The following is a 14,851-nucleotide window of genomic DNA, read 5'->3' on the forward strand; positions in this document are numbered from 1 at the left end:
AGGCACCACCAGCTTAGTCCCCTAACCTAGAAACCAGGGAGCTACATTCTATTCTTCCTCTTTCTCATCTCCCACATCCCATCCATCTTGGCCTGTCCATTCTACCTTTCTATTACACTCTCCTATACATGCCTACAACTGTTGCCCTGACTCAGAACCTTAGTTTTATCCTAACAGCCTCCTCACTTCTCTCCAGGTCTCCTTGCTGCCAAAGCCATCTTTGTAAAATTCCAGTATGATCGTGTGAATGCCTCATTTAAAAACCCTTTAATAGACACCTCAAATCTTTGACACAGTCTAAACTTTAGCACTAAATAAAGTTCCCACATTTACATACAAATAAACCCTTAGCTCCTAGTCTACAGAGCTAAAATGCTTTAATAATTAACGAATTAACTTGAATTAAATTGTCTTACCTCCTGCTCAGAGAGCCCATCAATAATTTCAGAAATCTCATGCTCACTCCTAGCAATGGTGGCTGAAAGACCAGCTCCCCTCTGCCCAACTCTAAACATGAGGGAGAAATTAAAAATATATTTAAAGGCCTTATATAAAGAAGACATATCAATTAAATTATAGATTACTTTTCTGAATGGAACTTTTTAACAAAGTTAAGAGAAGAAATGTAAAATACTATTGAATATATACTTTTAAGTAATGTTTGTGTCACCTATTAACAACAATTTAAATGTTACGATTGAGATTTGAAGGTTACATGTTCAAGTTCAAATGGCAGAACTAGTTAGAGAAAACTTCTAGAAAATCACAGTTACTGATGTCATTTCCATTTCAAATGGCAGTCTTTGTATGTCCTGTAGTAGACTTAAAAAACACATGAAACATTTTTAAAAGGAGAGAAAAAACTCAACCAATATCCCTCACAAAGATTTAATTGTGAGTTAAGGGGCTTCCATACATGACTCTTACACGAAACAATAAAAAAGAAAACTAATGGTTTTAAAATCTTTGTAAAATACCTGTTCGCTAAAAGTAAAACAAATCAGAATCTATCAAAGAATTTAATTGGCCATCAACTGAATATACTTTGAATATGTTGGTAACAAAGGACTAAAGGATATTTAGGTCTGTTCTTGTTCACTGTCATTTCCAAAGGATGTAATATTTTTAGGAACTTCAGAATTAATTTCAAAATAATCACATATTTAGATTCGACGGGATAATACAAAAAATTAAATTTACTAAGACACAATGTTTACTGGTTGATAATAAAGTTTTCTTTTCAACATAAAAGTTCTTTTTAACTTTTAAGTTCATGGGTACATGCGCAAGTTTGTTATATAGGTAAACCTGTGTCATGGTGATCTATTGTACAGATTATTTCATCCCTCTGCTGTTAAACCTAGTACCCACTAGTTATTTTTCCTGATCCCTCTCCCTCCTTCCATCCTCCACCCTCGACCCTCCGATAGGCCCCAGTATGTGTTGTTCCCCTCTATGTGTCCAAAACATAAAAGTTCGTTATAAACTTTCTTCATGATCAGTTTCAAGAAACAATAAATATTTGAGGAAAAATATCACAGTCATTAAACATCAAACTACTTACCGCTGAAATCTTTCTTGCTGTTCTCTTTGTTTTCGAATTTCTGGAAACTGCTTTTCATAGTATTCCCTTGTTTTGCTTTCTTTAGCTTTCCTCCGAGGATTATTTTCTATTCTGTCCACTTTTTTCTCCCATGCTTCCATGAGCTGATCATAACGCTGGCAGATTTTTTGTTCCTATTAAATATCCGTAGCAAATTAATAATAATTAAACTAAACTCTGATTCTGACAAACCTAATACTTTGAAATAAATGCTACTTCTTAAGGTTAAGTCAGAAGTACATTTGGCTTATGACTCAATTGGGAATGAAAAGCTGAAAGAGGAGAGAGGAAAGGTAGCTCTGTTTGCTACTAAGATCAATACACAGAGCACAGGTTGGCTGGATATTTTAGTTAACATTAAGGCTATGCATATTTATAAACTACTTGACACCTACTAGTAGTAGTAGCTGACCAGTTACTTCTATTTTGCTTAAAACATACTTTTATTTTGCTTAAAACATACTTTTATTTTGTTGTCCCAAAAAAATGGAAAATTTAAAATACAAACATGTAAATAGTTCACAATCTGACCAATTACCCAAAGGCAACCATATGAACATTTTGTTGTCATCCTTCCAATCTGCGAAACAAAACACGCATGCTTTAACGGTTCTATTGTTGGAGGTTCTGGTTGACTGACATTTTTTGCTATTATAAATAATGTTATATAATAAACATTTTGACAGTATGAAAAAGGCAGAAAATGACTGGTTGCACTTTATCAAAAAAAGAAATCCAGGCTGGGCACATGGCTCACACTTGTAATCCCAGCACTTTGGGAGGCCGAGGCGGGTGGATCACTTGAGGTCAGGAGTTCAAGTCCAGCCTGGCCAATATGGTGAAACCCCATCTCTACTAAAAATACAAAAATTAGCCAGGCATGGTGGCGGGCACCTGTAGTCCCCGCTATTTGGGAGGCTAAGGAAGCAGAATCGCTTGAACCCGGGAGGCGGAGGTTGCAGTGAGCCAGGATCACGCCACTGCACTCCAACCTGGGTGACAGACAAAAAAAAAAAAACAACAGAAATCCAGTGAACTACATGAAATTGAGAATTAATGCTTCTAGAGAAGTAATTGAATTATGATACCATTTTCTCAATAGAGAAGAAAAGACAGACGAACCCCCCACTGTGGACAAAGAACTGTCAACATATCTGATGACACATGGATAGAGGAAAGTGAGGAAGGGTTCATGAAAAACTGCTAACATGTTCATCTTAAGAAAGTGGCACTGGAGAAGAGAATATTGTCTTTCTCACATTCCACACCACACCCCACTCCCACTTCTCAATTACTCTTGTATGTCTTCTGTGTCCTTCACCTTTTCTCCATTTCCACTGGTACCCTCATAATCCAGGCCAACACCATCCCTCACCTAGATCAAAACAATAGCTCCCATACATTCTTAATGTTGTAGCCAAATGCAAATTCTTTTTTTTTTTTTTTTTTGAGATGGAGTTTCGCTCTTGTTTCCCAGGCTGGAGTGCAATGGCACGATCTCAGCTCACTGCAACCTCTGCCTCCCGGGTTCAAGTTATTCTCCTGCCTCAGCCTCCTGAGTAGCTGGGGTTACAGGCATGCACCACCATACCCAGCTAATTTTGTATTTTTAGTAGAGATGGAGTTTCTCCATGTTGGTCAGGCCAGTCTTGAACTCCCAACCTTAGGTGATCCGCCGGCCTTGGCCTCCCAAAGTGCTGGGATTACAGGCATGAGCTACTGCGCCTGCCCCGCTAAATGCAAATTCTTAAAATGCAAACCCAAACATTATGCAACCTCCAGGACAGTATGCAACCTGGCTCTGGCTTCCCTCAGCAGCCTCATTTCTCACCACACTGCCAGCTCAGTCTACACTCCCTCCGGCTCCCAGACCTTCACTTAAGCCACTCCCTCTGTGTATACAAGTTTGCAGAGAATTGGTTTTCCCCTGAAACTTCCCCTCATAACTCCTATCTGCCTTAGGTGTCCTCCTCAGTCATCCATAGTCCATGACCATGGTGTGATCCAATACTATGACCGACCTGTCTGACTCCCAACACGTTAGGCTCCCCCTAACTACTAAAACCATATGGCTATCTTGCTCACCTTTGCAGAATAATATATGGCACAGAGTACACAGCCAAGTGATATTTAAGCAAATCGGTGAAAATACAAACCTTATAGTGTTTGCATCACCAGTGAACTTATTTAGTGAGTACCAGAATTACAATAAAATTACTTGGAAAGGAAAAAAAAATACATGAACGAATTTCTTACTTGATATTTATATGTTCTTGGCAAAAAAACAATTCAAGACCAGTAATTTAAGGTTGTATGAAGGAACAGACTGGCAAATTAGAACGTTAGATGTTTTCCACCAAATAAAAGCTGCTGACTCTTGAGCTTTACAACTCATTAAACTGTCAGGTCATTAACTTAAGGCACAAAGTTCATTTTTGATGTCGATTTAAAGAGTAGCATTTATTTAATAGACACTTGAGTTTAAATGTAGTAACAGTTTATCTGTAAAATTAGTATAAACATATTATGAAAATAAAATTACTGGCATTGTATTTTCTATAACTTAATTCCCATGTATATAACCACAAAACTTTTGGACTGCAAGTCATATAACAAAATATGGAAAACTATTTGAATTTGAAAAAGCTGAACCCTAGCTGACCCCATTTCTAATAAAAGAAAGAATAGTAATATCTAATCAGCACGACTGCAACTTACCCACAACTGTTTGAGGCTTAAGAAACTAAAGTATCTTTCATATTCTTTTAAACTACTCACCATTTTATTTTGACTAAATGAAAATGTGCTAGATAGATGACCAATGAAATTAATTTGATAATATTAAATATAAACTATGGTATCAAAATGTTACTACAATTAGATTTAAGTCATATATATATATATATATGATTACTTTCTAAATCAGCACTTATCCTCAAATGAAGTCAAGGACCAATCTTATTAATAGTAGGAAAGTGAATGCCTAAATGAGCATGAATGGGAAAGCTGTACAAATTTCAGTTAACAAGGATAGGACCTCACCCTTTGTTTTCTTGCATGATTTCTTCTTTTAAAAAATAAAATGAGTTTTTTCCTCATCACCTGGTTTCTAGAAGAGAAAAATATGGTTGCATGACATTTAGAAAAAGCACAATTTAATAATGCACTCACTTTTTTTCCAGAGACACTGGAAAATAGGCAAAGATCACTTAAGAATTTATGATGTAAACAAAGTTAATCCTAATTTTTTCACCCTGCAAAATAAGACTTTATAATTTTTGCAAAAATGAGAACTGACTAAAGTTCCTCCCATTCTACAGTAAGACTTTATACAAAATGGTTAACTTTCAATTAGCACATCCAATTATAAGATAAATATTTTCAAATTAAAATTACAGTTACTTATCCTTCTTAACAACTCTGGTGACATAAACATCTTACTCTTTGAGGAAGGGAGGGAGAAGAGAAGGAAATGCTTTTACAGTTACCTCCCTACATCAGGTGCTAACCTCCCTTCTACGAGGAGAATGTATACCAACATATGTAGAGATAGGAGACTTCTGCTTTAAACAGAAGATTTTCTTCAGTCACAGAACGACACAATCCACTCTAAGAAGTAACGGAGGGCGATGTGACAAAACAGGAAGATTTCTAACATATCTTAATCACTTTTTAAATTGGAAGCACTGTGACCTTCAAAAACAATGACATGCAGGTTCAAATATAAATATTTATACCCCACCTATTTCCAGAAAGGATTTCAAGCTGATTATTCAAATACAAATACAAAGCCAAGGCAAGTAGAAGTAATTTTTTGGATTATCTGCCACTCAGGACTAACATTGACACTGGCTCCACTCAAATAAGCATGGACAATCAGGAGCTGGCTATATGAAAAAGTAGCCAAGAGATGAAAAGAATTATTAAAATGTACATTTGCTATTTCATACAAAGCAAATGACGGTGATGAAAGAATAGCTACTGAATGACTCATACAGATGCATGCAGCTGAGGAAATATTTCAAAAGGTGTCATACAGGGAAGCATTACTATATACTCAATTTGCTCTAATTATAATTATATGTTACTCAAAAGCAAATGACAATGAACAAATACAATCTTAAATGTTTCCTAGGAATTTAAATGAAGTCAGCCAGTCAGTAATCCATCTCAGGATAGTGTGCTGAGCACTAAATAGGCAATGTAGATGACATGAAATAAATCGGACAGGGCTGCTCTCCAGACTGTATCAGGAGAAACAGGACAACACCACAAACATAACACCGAGGCTTTGTGGGGGAAAAAAAAAAGTCATTAAGTAGCCAACTAGATCTTATCTGCTCTTCTACTCTTTAAAAATGTTAAAACAGCTAAGCAGTTCCAAAACAAGGTATATTATATGTGAGTTTTGACTAACTTACTTCTAAGGGTTCTCAAGATCATAATAGCATCTCACAGAAAAATTCACAAATACATAAATTTTATTATGAACCACTTACTTAACAAAAGTTAAAATTATTCAAATTCAATTGTTTTCATGCATACTACCATGCAAATCATATTTGCCACCAGTTCTGCAAAGTAGTCAATAATTGCACATACTCTCAGTTAAGAAATTTTTAAAAAGAAAAAAGTATATATATATATATATATAATAGCAATGTGCTCATTAGTAACCACACTAGTAAATAATTATAATGTTCTGGTTATACTTAATAAAACATATAAAGTAGAAATATCACATTTTTGTCACAAACTAAGAATAAAGCACCTAAAACTCTCTTAAAGTATAATTTAAAAAAAAAAAAAAAAAAAGATACCTATCTAGCTTCCTCTCTTACTTCAATCAGATCAAGAAATTAAGATTTTCTTTTCACTTATTTTCTTATTCCAAAATCTGCATCCATAAAGGCCTGGTACTAGGATGAGCAAGGCTAAACAAACTACATTCTGGAGCAGCCTCCTCACCCACGAGGTGACTGAGCGCTTCCAAGGCACCAGGACATTAAATGGCAGAAGGGTCTACAAATACCGTCATTAGCAAGAGTCATGGAAGGGATTTCCCTAGAATAGGATTTTGAATAATGATAAAATGATCCGTGGCACTTCTACTTTGCAATGGCAGATGTGGCTTGGTGGGGGACGGTGTCATCACTAGTCTTAAATGAAAAAGCTTCATTATCTTACTTCATCATGCGCCTTGCAGGTACTCCACTGAAAAAAAGACAAAACAGGAGGCAAAAAATTCAAGCCTCAAGGTAAGCCATTTCAATGTTAAGTATCCACCTTTTTTACTAGCAGATTATAAAACCAGCTAGTTTTATGCAATAATTTATTTCATTTTTTGGCCTCGGAAACTCAAAGCTGTTACCCCAACCCCCAAGAAGCCAGAGGAAGATAACATATAGTAAAACGACAGCAAATTACACAAATCTAAAACATACCTACACTATATTATAATAATGTCAGCAGATAACAAAAATGATCTCTTTATAGAATATATGGTCTTTAATTGAAGAACTCCAAAGATGATCAATACTTACGTCTTGATGTTCTCATGGTACACCTTGGTATCTGATGGCTGGTTATAGAGTGGCTATAAAAGAAATCAAATATTTATATATAAAATGTTGTACATATATCTATGAAGAGACAAAGAAACATAATTTTAATGTAAGCACAGGTAAAGTACTAATGGATCTACACAATAACATGCCCTACCAAAACCTCCAAACTTCTATTTTTTTTATTTACTTATTTTTTTAAATTATACTTTAAGTTCTAGGCTACACGCGCACAATGTGCAGGTTTGTTACATACGTATACATGTGCCGTGTTGGTTTGCTGTACCAATTAACTTGTCATTTACATTAGGTATTTCTCCTAATGCTATCCCTCCCCCATCCCCCACCCCACGACAGGCCCCAGTGTGTGATGTTTCCAACCCTGTGTCCAAGTGTTCTCATTGTTCAATTCCCACCTATGAGTGAGAACATGCGGTGTTTGGTTTTCTGTCCTTGCGATAGTTTGCTCAGAATGATGGTTTCCAGCTTCCTCCATGTCCCTACAAAGGACATGAACTCATCCTTTTTTATGGCTGCATAGCATTCCATGGTGTATATGGGCCACATTTTCTTAATCCAGTCTATCATTGATGGACTTCTGGGTTGGTTCCAAGTCTTTGCTATTGTGAATAGTGCCGCAACAAACATACATGTGCATGTGTCTTTATAGTAGCATGATTTATAATCCTTTGGGTATATACCCAGTAATGGGATCGCTGGGTCAAATGGTATTTCTAGTTCCAGATCCTCGAGGAATTGCCACACTGTCTTCCACAATGGCTGAACTAGTTTACACTCCCACCAACAGTGTAAAAGTGTTCCTATTAGTCCACATCCTCTCCAGCACCAGTTGTTTCCTGACGTTTTAATGATCACCATTCTAACTAGTATGAGATGGTACCTCATTGTGGCAAAACCTCCTAACTTTTAGATTCCCTGAATAACTGTTAATCCCATCTCCTGTCACTCCCACAATACAGTTTATAAATCCATTGTTTCCCATAATAAGTATATTTATGCACATTTTTAATTTCAAAGTATTAATATTCCCTAATACTCAGGAGTACTAACTATTGTCACTATTTTAACAGTAACATTCAAAGAGTTTTCTAATTCTGTTCTTAATTCTCATTCTACCTGGAAGGATTAAATAGCTGCTCAAGCAAAAACAAGCCCAGGATGATGCTTCTGCAAAGGTCTGCAAAGGTAACCAAGTTCACTCATCATTACTTTAAACTTCATCTCAAACTCTGCTCAGCTACATCTCTCTTATCCCAAAATAAACGGATCATATTCCATCTTATCCCAAGAAAAACTACCAAAAGAAAAAAAAAAAAAAAATCACTGCAAATGAAAAAAGTAATTTCTTACTTACCAGTTCAACTTTTGGGCCAAGACCTTCAAAAATTTTATGAGCTTCTTCTGCTTTTTTCTAGAGATAAAGACATTGTTGTATCATATAATTAAAAATTACATTATCTAAGTGCAAAATCATTATTTAAAAATATTTATCTAAGACTAATCGATAGATGAACTTATCCTTATTTCCAAATATCCTTCTTCTATATGATAGGCTGAAATATGTTCCAATTATTTTTGATTTTTTCTTAATTTGTAGTTACAATGATAAAAAAAAAAAACTCTGAAATTGTATTTTCATAGCTTTCCTCACCAAATTCAGTCAAAACTTAACATTTGTATTGAAAGCAATGCCTGAAGAATTGACAAGTTTTTAAAAAGCAAATAATTATATTAAAAATCTGGAGAGAGGGAATGAAAATTCACTATTAGAAATAAATCCCCCAAACATTCTACATACTTTAACTCATATTATCTCTAACAGAAACTTTTTAAAGCAATAAAATACCATAAAATGGCCACTCTTTACTGTGGTAAGCCACACTGATCTCTTTGAAGAAAAGCTGTTAATGAGCTAATTTTCTAGTTACAAGGAATCCTTAGTAATAGCTGAACAACAAAGAAAACCGCTAATTTGAATTATTCAAAGTGCTCAGTAGTTAAAAAATGCTGAATTATATGTATTTGTAATATGCTATTTCCCCCCCCGCCCCCCCTTTTTTTTTGAGACAGGGTCTCACTCTGTCACCCAGGCTGGAACACAATAGCACCATCATAGCTCACTGCAGCCTCAACTTCATGGACTCAAATAATGTCCCCAACTCAGCCTCCAAAAGCTCTTCCATTACAGGTGTGAACCACAGCACCCAGTTGCTATTTTTTTTTTTTTTTTTTTTGAGATGGAGTCTCGCTCTGTCGCCCAGGTTAGAGTGCAGTGAAGCGATCTCGGCTCACTGCCAGCTCCACCTCCTGGGTTCACGCCATTCTCCTGCCTCAGCCTCCCGAGTAGCTGGGACTACAGGCACCCACCACCACGCCCGGCTAATTTTTTGTATTTTTAGTAGAGACGGGGTTTCACCGTGTTAGCCAGGATGGTCTCGATCTCTTGACCTTGTGATCCATCCGCCTCGGCCTCCCAAAGTGCTGGGATTACAGGCGTGAGCCACCGTGCCCGGCCCCAGTTGCTATTTTCAAAAGTAAAATAATCTAGACCAAAGTGTTAACTAGCAGAAATCTTCCCTTGCTAAGATTAATCAATCAATATTTTGGCAACAAAAATTTTAACTTAAGACCTTCATATGTTCGTATTAGAATTTGTATTCTAAGTCTACAGACATAAGTAAATAACTCTTCAAACATATGTTCGGTATGTTCTATGTGCCAAGCACTCGCTAGACACTAAGAAAATAATGAATAAGATAAGCCTTCCCACCATAGGAAGATGAGGAGTCTTGAAAGTTTTCCTAGAGAAAATGATACTTGAACTGGGGTTTGAGGTAAGAGTGTGCTCGGCAGAAAAGACAAAACACGGGGCCACGTGACAGCAGGGGCAACAAAGTGGGGTAAATACATTACTAACAAGAGAACATCCAAAACCTCCTCTGGTGGAATATTACTAAGAAAAGAGTATGGGGAAAGGGCCAGACAGGTAAGCATGTAAACATCAATAAAAGCTTGGGCTATTCTGTATAAAGTGGGAAATCATCAAAAGGTTCTATTTGGAGAATCGTTAAATGGGAGAAAATATGAAGGATGGGTTAGCAAGAAAAGACTGAGGCCGGGCACGGTGGCTCAAGCCTGTAATCCCAGCACTTTGGGAGGCCGAGACGGGCGGATCACAAGGTCAGGAGATCAAGACCATCCTGGCTAACACGGTGAAACCCCGTCTCTACTGAAAAATACGAAAAACTAGCCGGGCGAGGTGGCGGGCGCCTGTAGTCCCAGCTACTCGGGAGGCTGAGGCAGGAGAATAGCGTGAACCCGGGAGGCGGAGCTTGCAGTGAGCCCAGATCGCGCCACTGCACTCCAGCCTGGGTGACAAAGTGAGACTCCGTCTCAAAAAAAAAAAAAAAAAAACACTGAAGAGTGAGACTCAATAACTATGTGGGAGATGAAGGCTCAAATTAAGCTAATGATAAAGGTAGAGGAAAGAAGCGCAAGACCAGACCAATATATAGGAGGTGGGACTAACGCTCTTCATTGATTACCTCAACATACATGAAGAGGCAAAGAGAGAAAACTGGATAATTCCTAGGATGCTGGCCTAGATGACCAGAGGTGCTGGCACAGAATATACTTCCTACCATCACCCTTTTCTTTCTTCTGATGTCACATTCTCTTGTAAATCAACCCATCAAAATATAAACAAGGCAGGTTGCGGTGGCTCATGCCTGTAATACCAACACTTTGGGAGGCTGAGGCAGGTGGATCACTTGAGGTCAGGAGTTCAAGACCAGCCTAAAAATATGGCGAAACCCGGTCTCTACTAAAAATGCAAAAATTAGCCAGGCAAGGTGGCATGTGCCTATAATCCCAGCTACTTGGGAGGCTGAGGCGGGAGAATCACTTGAAACCGGGAGGCAGAGGTTTCAGTGAGCCAAGATCGTGCCACTGCACTCCAGCCTGGGCAACAGAACAAGGCTCCGCCTCAAAAAAAAAAAAAAAAATTTTTTTATACACACACACACACACACACACACAAGATATTCTGCAAATTTCTCTAGTAGAGCCCAATAATCACCTTTCTATATGTATTATTCTTCTGAAATTAGTATATTTACAAATATTTTTGGAACTTACAACTGATAGGGTAATATCAAATAGAACTGTTAAAAATAGTCTGTTTAGAGACTAAACAAACTTAGACTGAAATTTAACTATGATGCAAGTCGACTTTTCTCAGGAAGTCAACTTTAAAATTAACACTTTGGGGCAGTTTTTTTCCTCCCACTAACTTTCTAAATAAAAGAAACGGTCCCTCGATCTCTTAAGCTACACTTGGCTTAATTCCAACTAGTGTAGACCGATGTCACACAATGAATAAGAGGGAGGTGTACTTCTGTAATCACCCCTTTCCTCCTTGCCTATGGCGCTGAAACAGATATGCTCATTCATTAAAAAATGCTAAAGAGACAGGGAGGGCCTTTCAAAGGGAGCATATTGGGGCAGAAAAAGCCTTGGGGAGTACATATGAGAAAGACTGGGTTCTAGGCCCACTGTGCTCTCCTCCTTCCCTCCGGGAGCTCCCTGTTACAATTGTGAAACTGCACAGGTACATTTATAAAACATACATAAAAAAGAGATGAGACCAGGCATGGGGGCTCACATGTGTAATCTCAGTACTTTGGGAGACTGAGGCAGGAGGATCATTTGAAGCCAGGAGTTCAAGACCTAGTGAGACCCTGTCTGTTAAGGAATAAAAGAGGCCGGGTGCAGTGGCTGATGTCTGTAATCCCAACACTTTGGGAGGCCGAGATGGGTAGATGACTTGAGCCCAGGAGTTCAAGACCAGCCTGGCCAACATGGCGAAACCCCGTCTCTACTAAAAATACAAAAATTAGCTGAGTGTGGTGGTTCACACCTGTAATCCCAATTACTTGGGAGGCTGACACAGGACAATTGCTTGAACCTGGGAGGCAGAGGTTGCAGTGAGCCGAGATTGCGCCACAGCACTCCAGCCTTGGGGACAAAGCAAAATTCTGTCTCAAAAAAAAAAAAAAAGAAGAAAAGAAAAGAAAAGAAGGAAAGGAAAGGAGAGGGAGGAGAAGAGGGAGAGGGAGAATAGGAGAGGGTGGAGAAGAAAAATAAAAGAAAAAAAGGAAAAGAAAGATGACTTCTATAGTTGCTGTGGGTTAGAAAAAATCTTCACTGTAGGAAGGCAAGTCTAATACTAAAACAGATTTCAGATTTGGTTTTCTTCATAGAATGAACAACAAACCAAATATGGACATGTTAAAACAGAAAGAAGAGGTGTAAAAGTAGTTTTCAAGTTTTGCTAATGTGCACCAAGAAACACTATACTAATAAAAACATCTGTATATAAAAATTAAACACAAATTAAATTCTCTATTAGATCAGATCTTGTTCAATAGTATTCAGTCCTCAAATCTCAGTGAGGCAACCACAGAATTGACTAATATTGTAAGAAAAGGCTCATTAATAAATTAGATCCATTAATAATTATTACCAAATCCAATGTATTTGAAAAATAATTCATACTAAAAAAAAAAAAGTTATAAAACTTAAAAAAAAAAAAAACTATCAAATCTCCATTGGTATCCCCACTAATGCCTATTTACTTTATCCCTGAGGTCACAGTCACAAACTGGCTATGGAGCCCATGAGCCCACAAAAGTGTTTTGCAGCTATGCAGAGGACTTTTTTTTTGAAACAAATCAGAGATTTCACATAAAACCCCTATTTTGGGCTTTTCTTAAACAAGGGAGCAACTGTATATCCTGGGCCACAGCCCCCATCTTAGGCATGGTCACCTCCTTCCCTTTCTTTACTGGATTTATCTTCATATAGACTGTTGTGGCCATACAATAAATTGGACAAACGTTGAACCCAGCCAAGAAAATAATGTTAATTGCCCGTATTTTTACCTGCCCATAACACTTACCATTACCATAAGTATATTTCTGATGACTCTCAGTAATCTACTTGATACATGTATATCTAAATCCAAGATCATTCCTATAAATGTTTGTTTATTTCTTTAGCTTTTAAGTTCAGGAGTACATGTGCATAAATATTTATTAATTCACAATTGCTTTACTTAAGGTCAATTTCCTTTAGGCTGTGGACTACTATAAAGTTACAGACTGTATGTGTAAGATACACTGACAGATGAATCCACTCACTACAAATCAAATAAATCAAAACAACAATCCCAAATTTTACCTGATGATCACACCTTTAGCTAAAAAGCCTATTCTATCCCACAGTATAGAGCATATTATCATCTTTTGCACTGAGGACTTCTGGAAGCCCACTGTTAAACAGACACTTCCTTCATGTTGAGGTAAAATCAGTTTCCCTCTAACAGCTAGTTCCTGGGCTATATTCTGGCCAAAACTAATTTTGATATTACAAAAATGATTCATAGAATTCATGGCTGGCTTTTCTGAATCCATGAACATTTTTAATTAAGAGTATGAAAGTAAACCTAAAAAAGCAAAGTCTACCTAAAGGTCAAAATCTACCTTGAACTGGTTTTTTTTTTTTTTTTTTTGAGACCTGAGTTTTGGTCTGTTGTCCAAACAGACCCAAACAGCTGGGATGAAGTGGCTCAATCTCAGCTCACTACAACCTCTACCTCCTGGGCGCAACCGATTCTCCCGCCGCAGCCTCTGGAGTAGCTGGGACTACAGACATGCACCATCACACTTGGCTAATTTTTGTATTTTTAGTAGACACGGGGTTTCTCCATGTTGGCCAGGCTGGTCTCGAACTCCTGACCTCAAGTGAGCCACCATGCCCTGCCTTGAACTTTTTAACTGAAGTTCAAACCACAGCCCAACTACATTGGACTGTGAACTAATGCTGATAAGAAAGTTCATTTCCACATACAATGACCTATCTTTACTAAAATGTTATCAGTAGTCAGCATTAAACATCATTTATTATATGAAAAATTGCAGAATGGTTGTTTTGTATTATGTGCTATCAAACTTCCTTGCCAGTATTCATACAATAGTAGACTCAGCTGACAAAATTTTACTGATTAAATATTTATATAATGTATAATGTAAAATGAAATATTACATAATTTAAAGCACAACTGTAAACTTTCTTTCAATTGATAAGGAAAAAAACACCAAGCTTCAGTCAGCCAAAGTTATGAACATTCAAAATTATAAAAGAAATCAGGTTTTAATAAAATTAAAATTATACCAGCATACATTCAAAACTGAAAAGGGCAGAGTCAAGTGGGTTTAAAGGCCTGTGCTGCCAGAGATGGTATGAGCTTACCCGATTCTCATCATAAATAATTTGGACAATACTGCGGTGTTTCTGCTCCACAGGAGGAGGGGACACGGGCTTCTCAGGCTCAGGAGGTTTAGCTGCTTCTTCTTCAAGCTGTTGCTGAGAGATCCAGAAAGAAAGAGTCAAGCATATGCTGCACACCACACCCAGCAGTGATAAACCGCTGGAGATAACACAGGCTACTAAGCTTTGCTTGTAGATTCTGTAGGGTAACCAATTAATCCACAAAGGTCTCATGGACCAAGAGCTCAAAGAGAATTAACCAGATTTATTTCATAATCAAACAACACAAATTTTCATAAGACACAGAGTTAAAAAAAATAAATAAATAAGAGGA

The 14,851-nt window shown here is 37.3% G+C and overlaps 1 protein-coding gene across 14 annotated transcripts in view; it reads right to left on the minus strand.

Moving 5' to 3' along the window:
* NCOR1 (nuclear receptor corepressor 1) overlaps positions 1–14,851 on the minus strand; it is a 186,426-nt gene that overhangs the window by 112,392 nt on the left and 59,183 nt on the right. For 8 of the 14 annotated variants that reach the window (XR_002517843.2, XM_021928185.2, XM_021928192.2 and 5 more), the window contains 7 exons: positions 14,500–14,613; positions 8,543–8,599; positions 7,147–7,199; positions 6,791–6,817; positions 4,646–4,712; positions 1,565–1,737; positions 417–507 (listed from right to left, as the gene is read on the minus strand). Coding sequence is in view for 13 of the 14 variants with exons in the window: in XM_021928185.2 (XP_021783877.2) it covers positions 417–507; positions 1,565–1,737; positions 4,646–4,712; positions 6,791–6,817; positions 7,147–7,199; positions 8,543–8,599; positions 14,500–14,613 (582 nt within the window). In the remaining variant the exon portion in view is untranslated. Of the gene's footprint in view, positions 1–416; positions 508–1,564; positions 1,738–4,645; positions 4,713–6,635; positions 6,818–7,146; positions 7,200–8,542; positions 8,600–14,499; positions 14,614–14,851 lie in introns of those variants that run through there. The other 6 variants (XM_021928189.2, XM_021928193.2, XM_021928188.2 and 3 more) reach the window with 2 other exon arrangements.

This window comes from Papio anubis, chromosome 17 (assembly GCF_008728515.1).
Source record: "Papio anubis isolate 15944 chromosome 17, Panubis1.0, whole genome shotgun sequence".
NCBI lineage: Eukaryota > Metazoa > Chordata > Mammalia > Primates > Cercopithecidae > Papio > Papio anubis.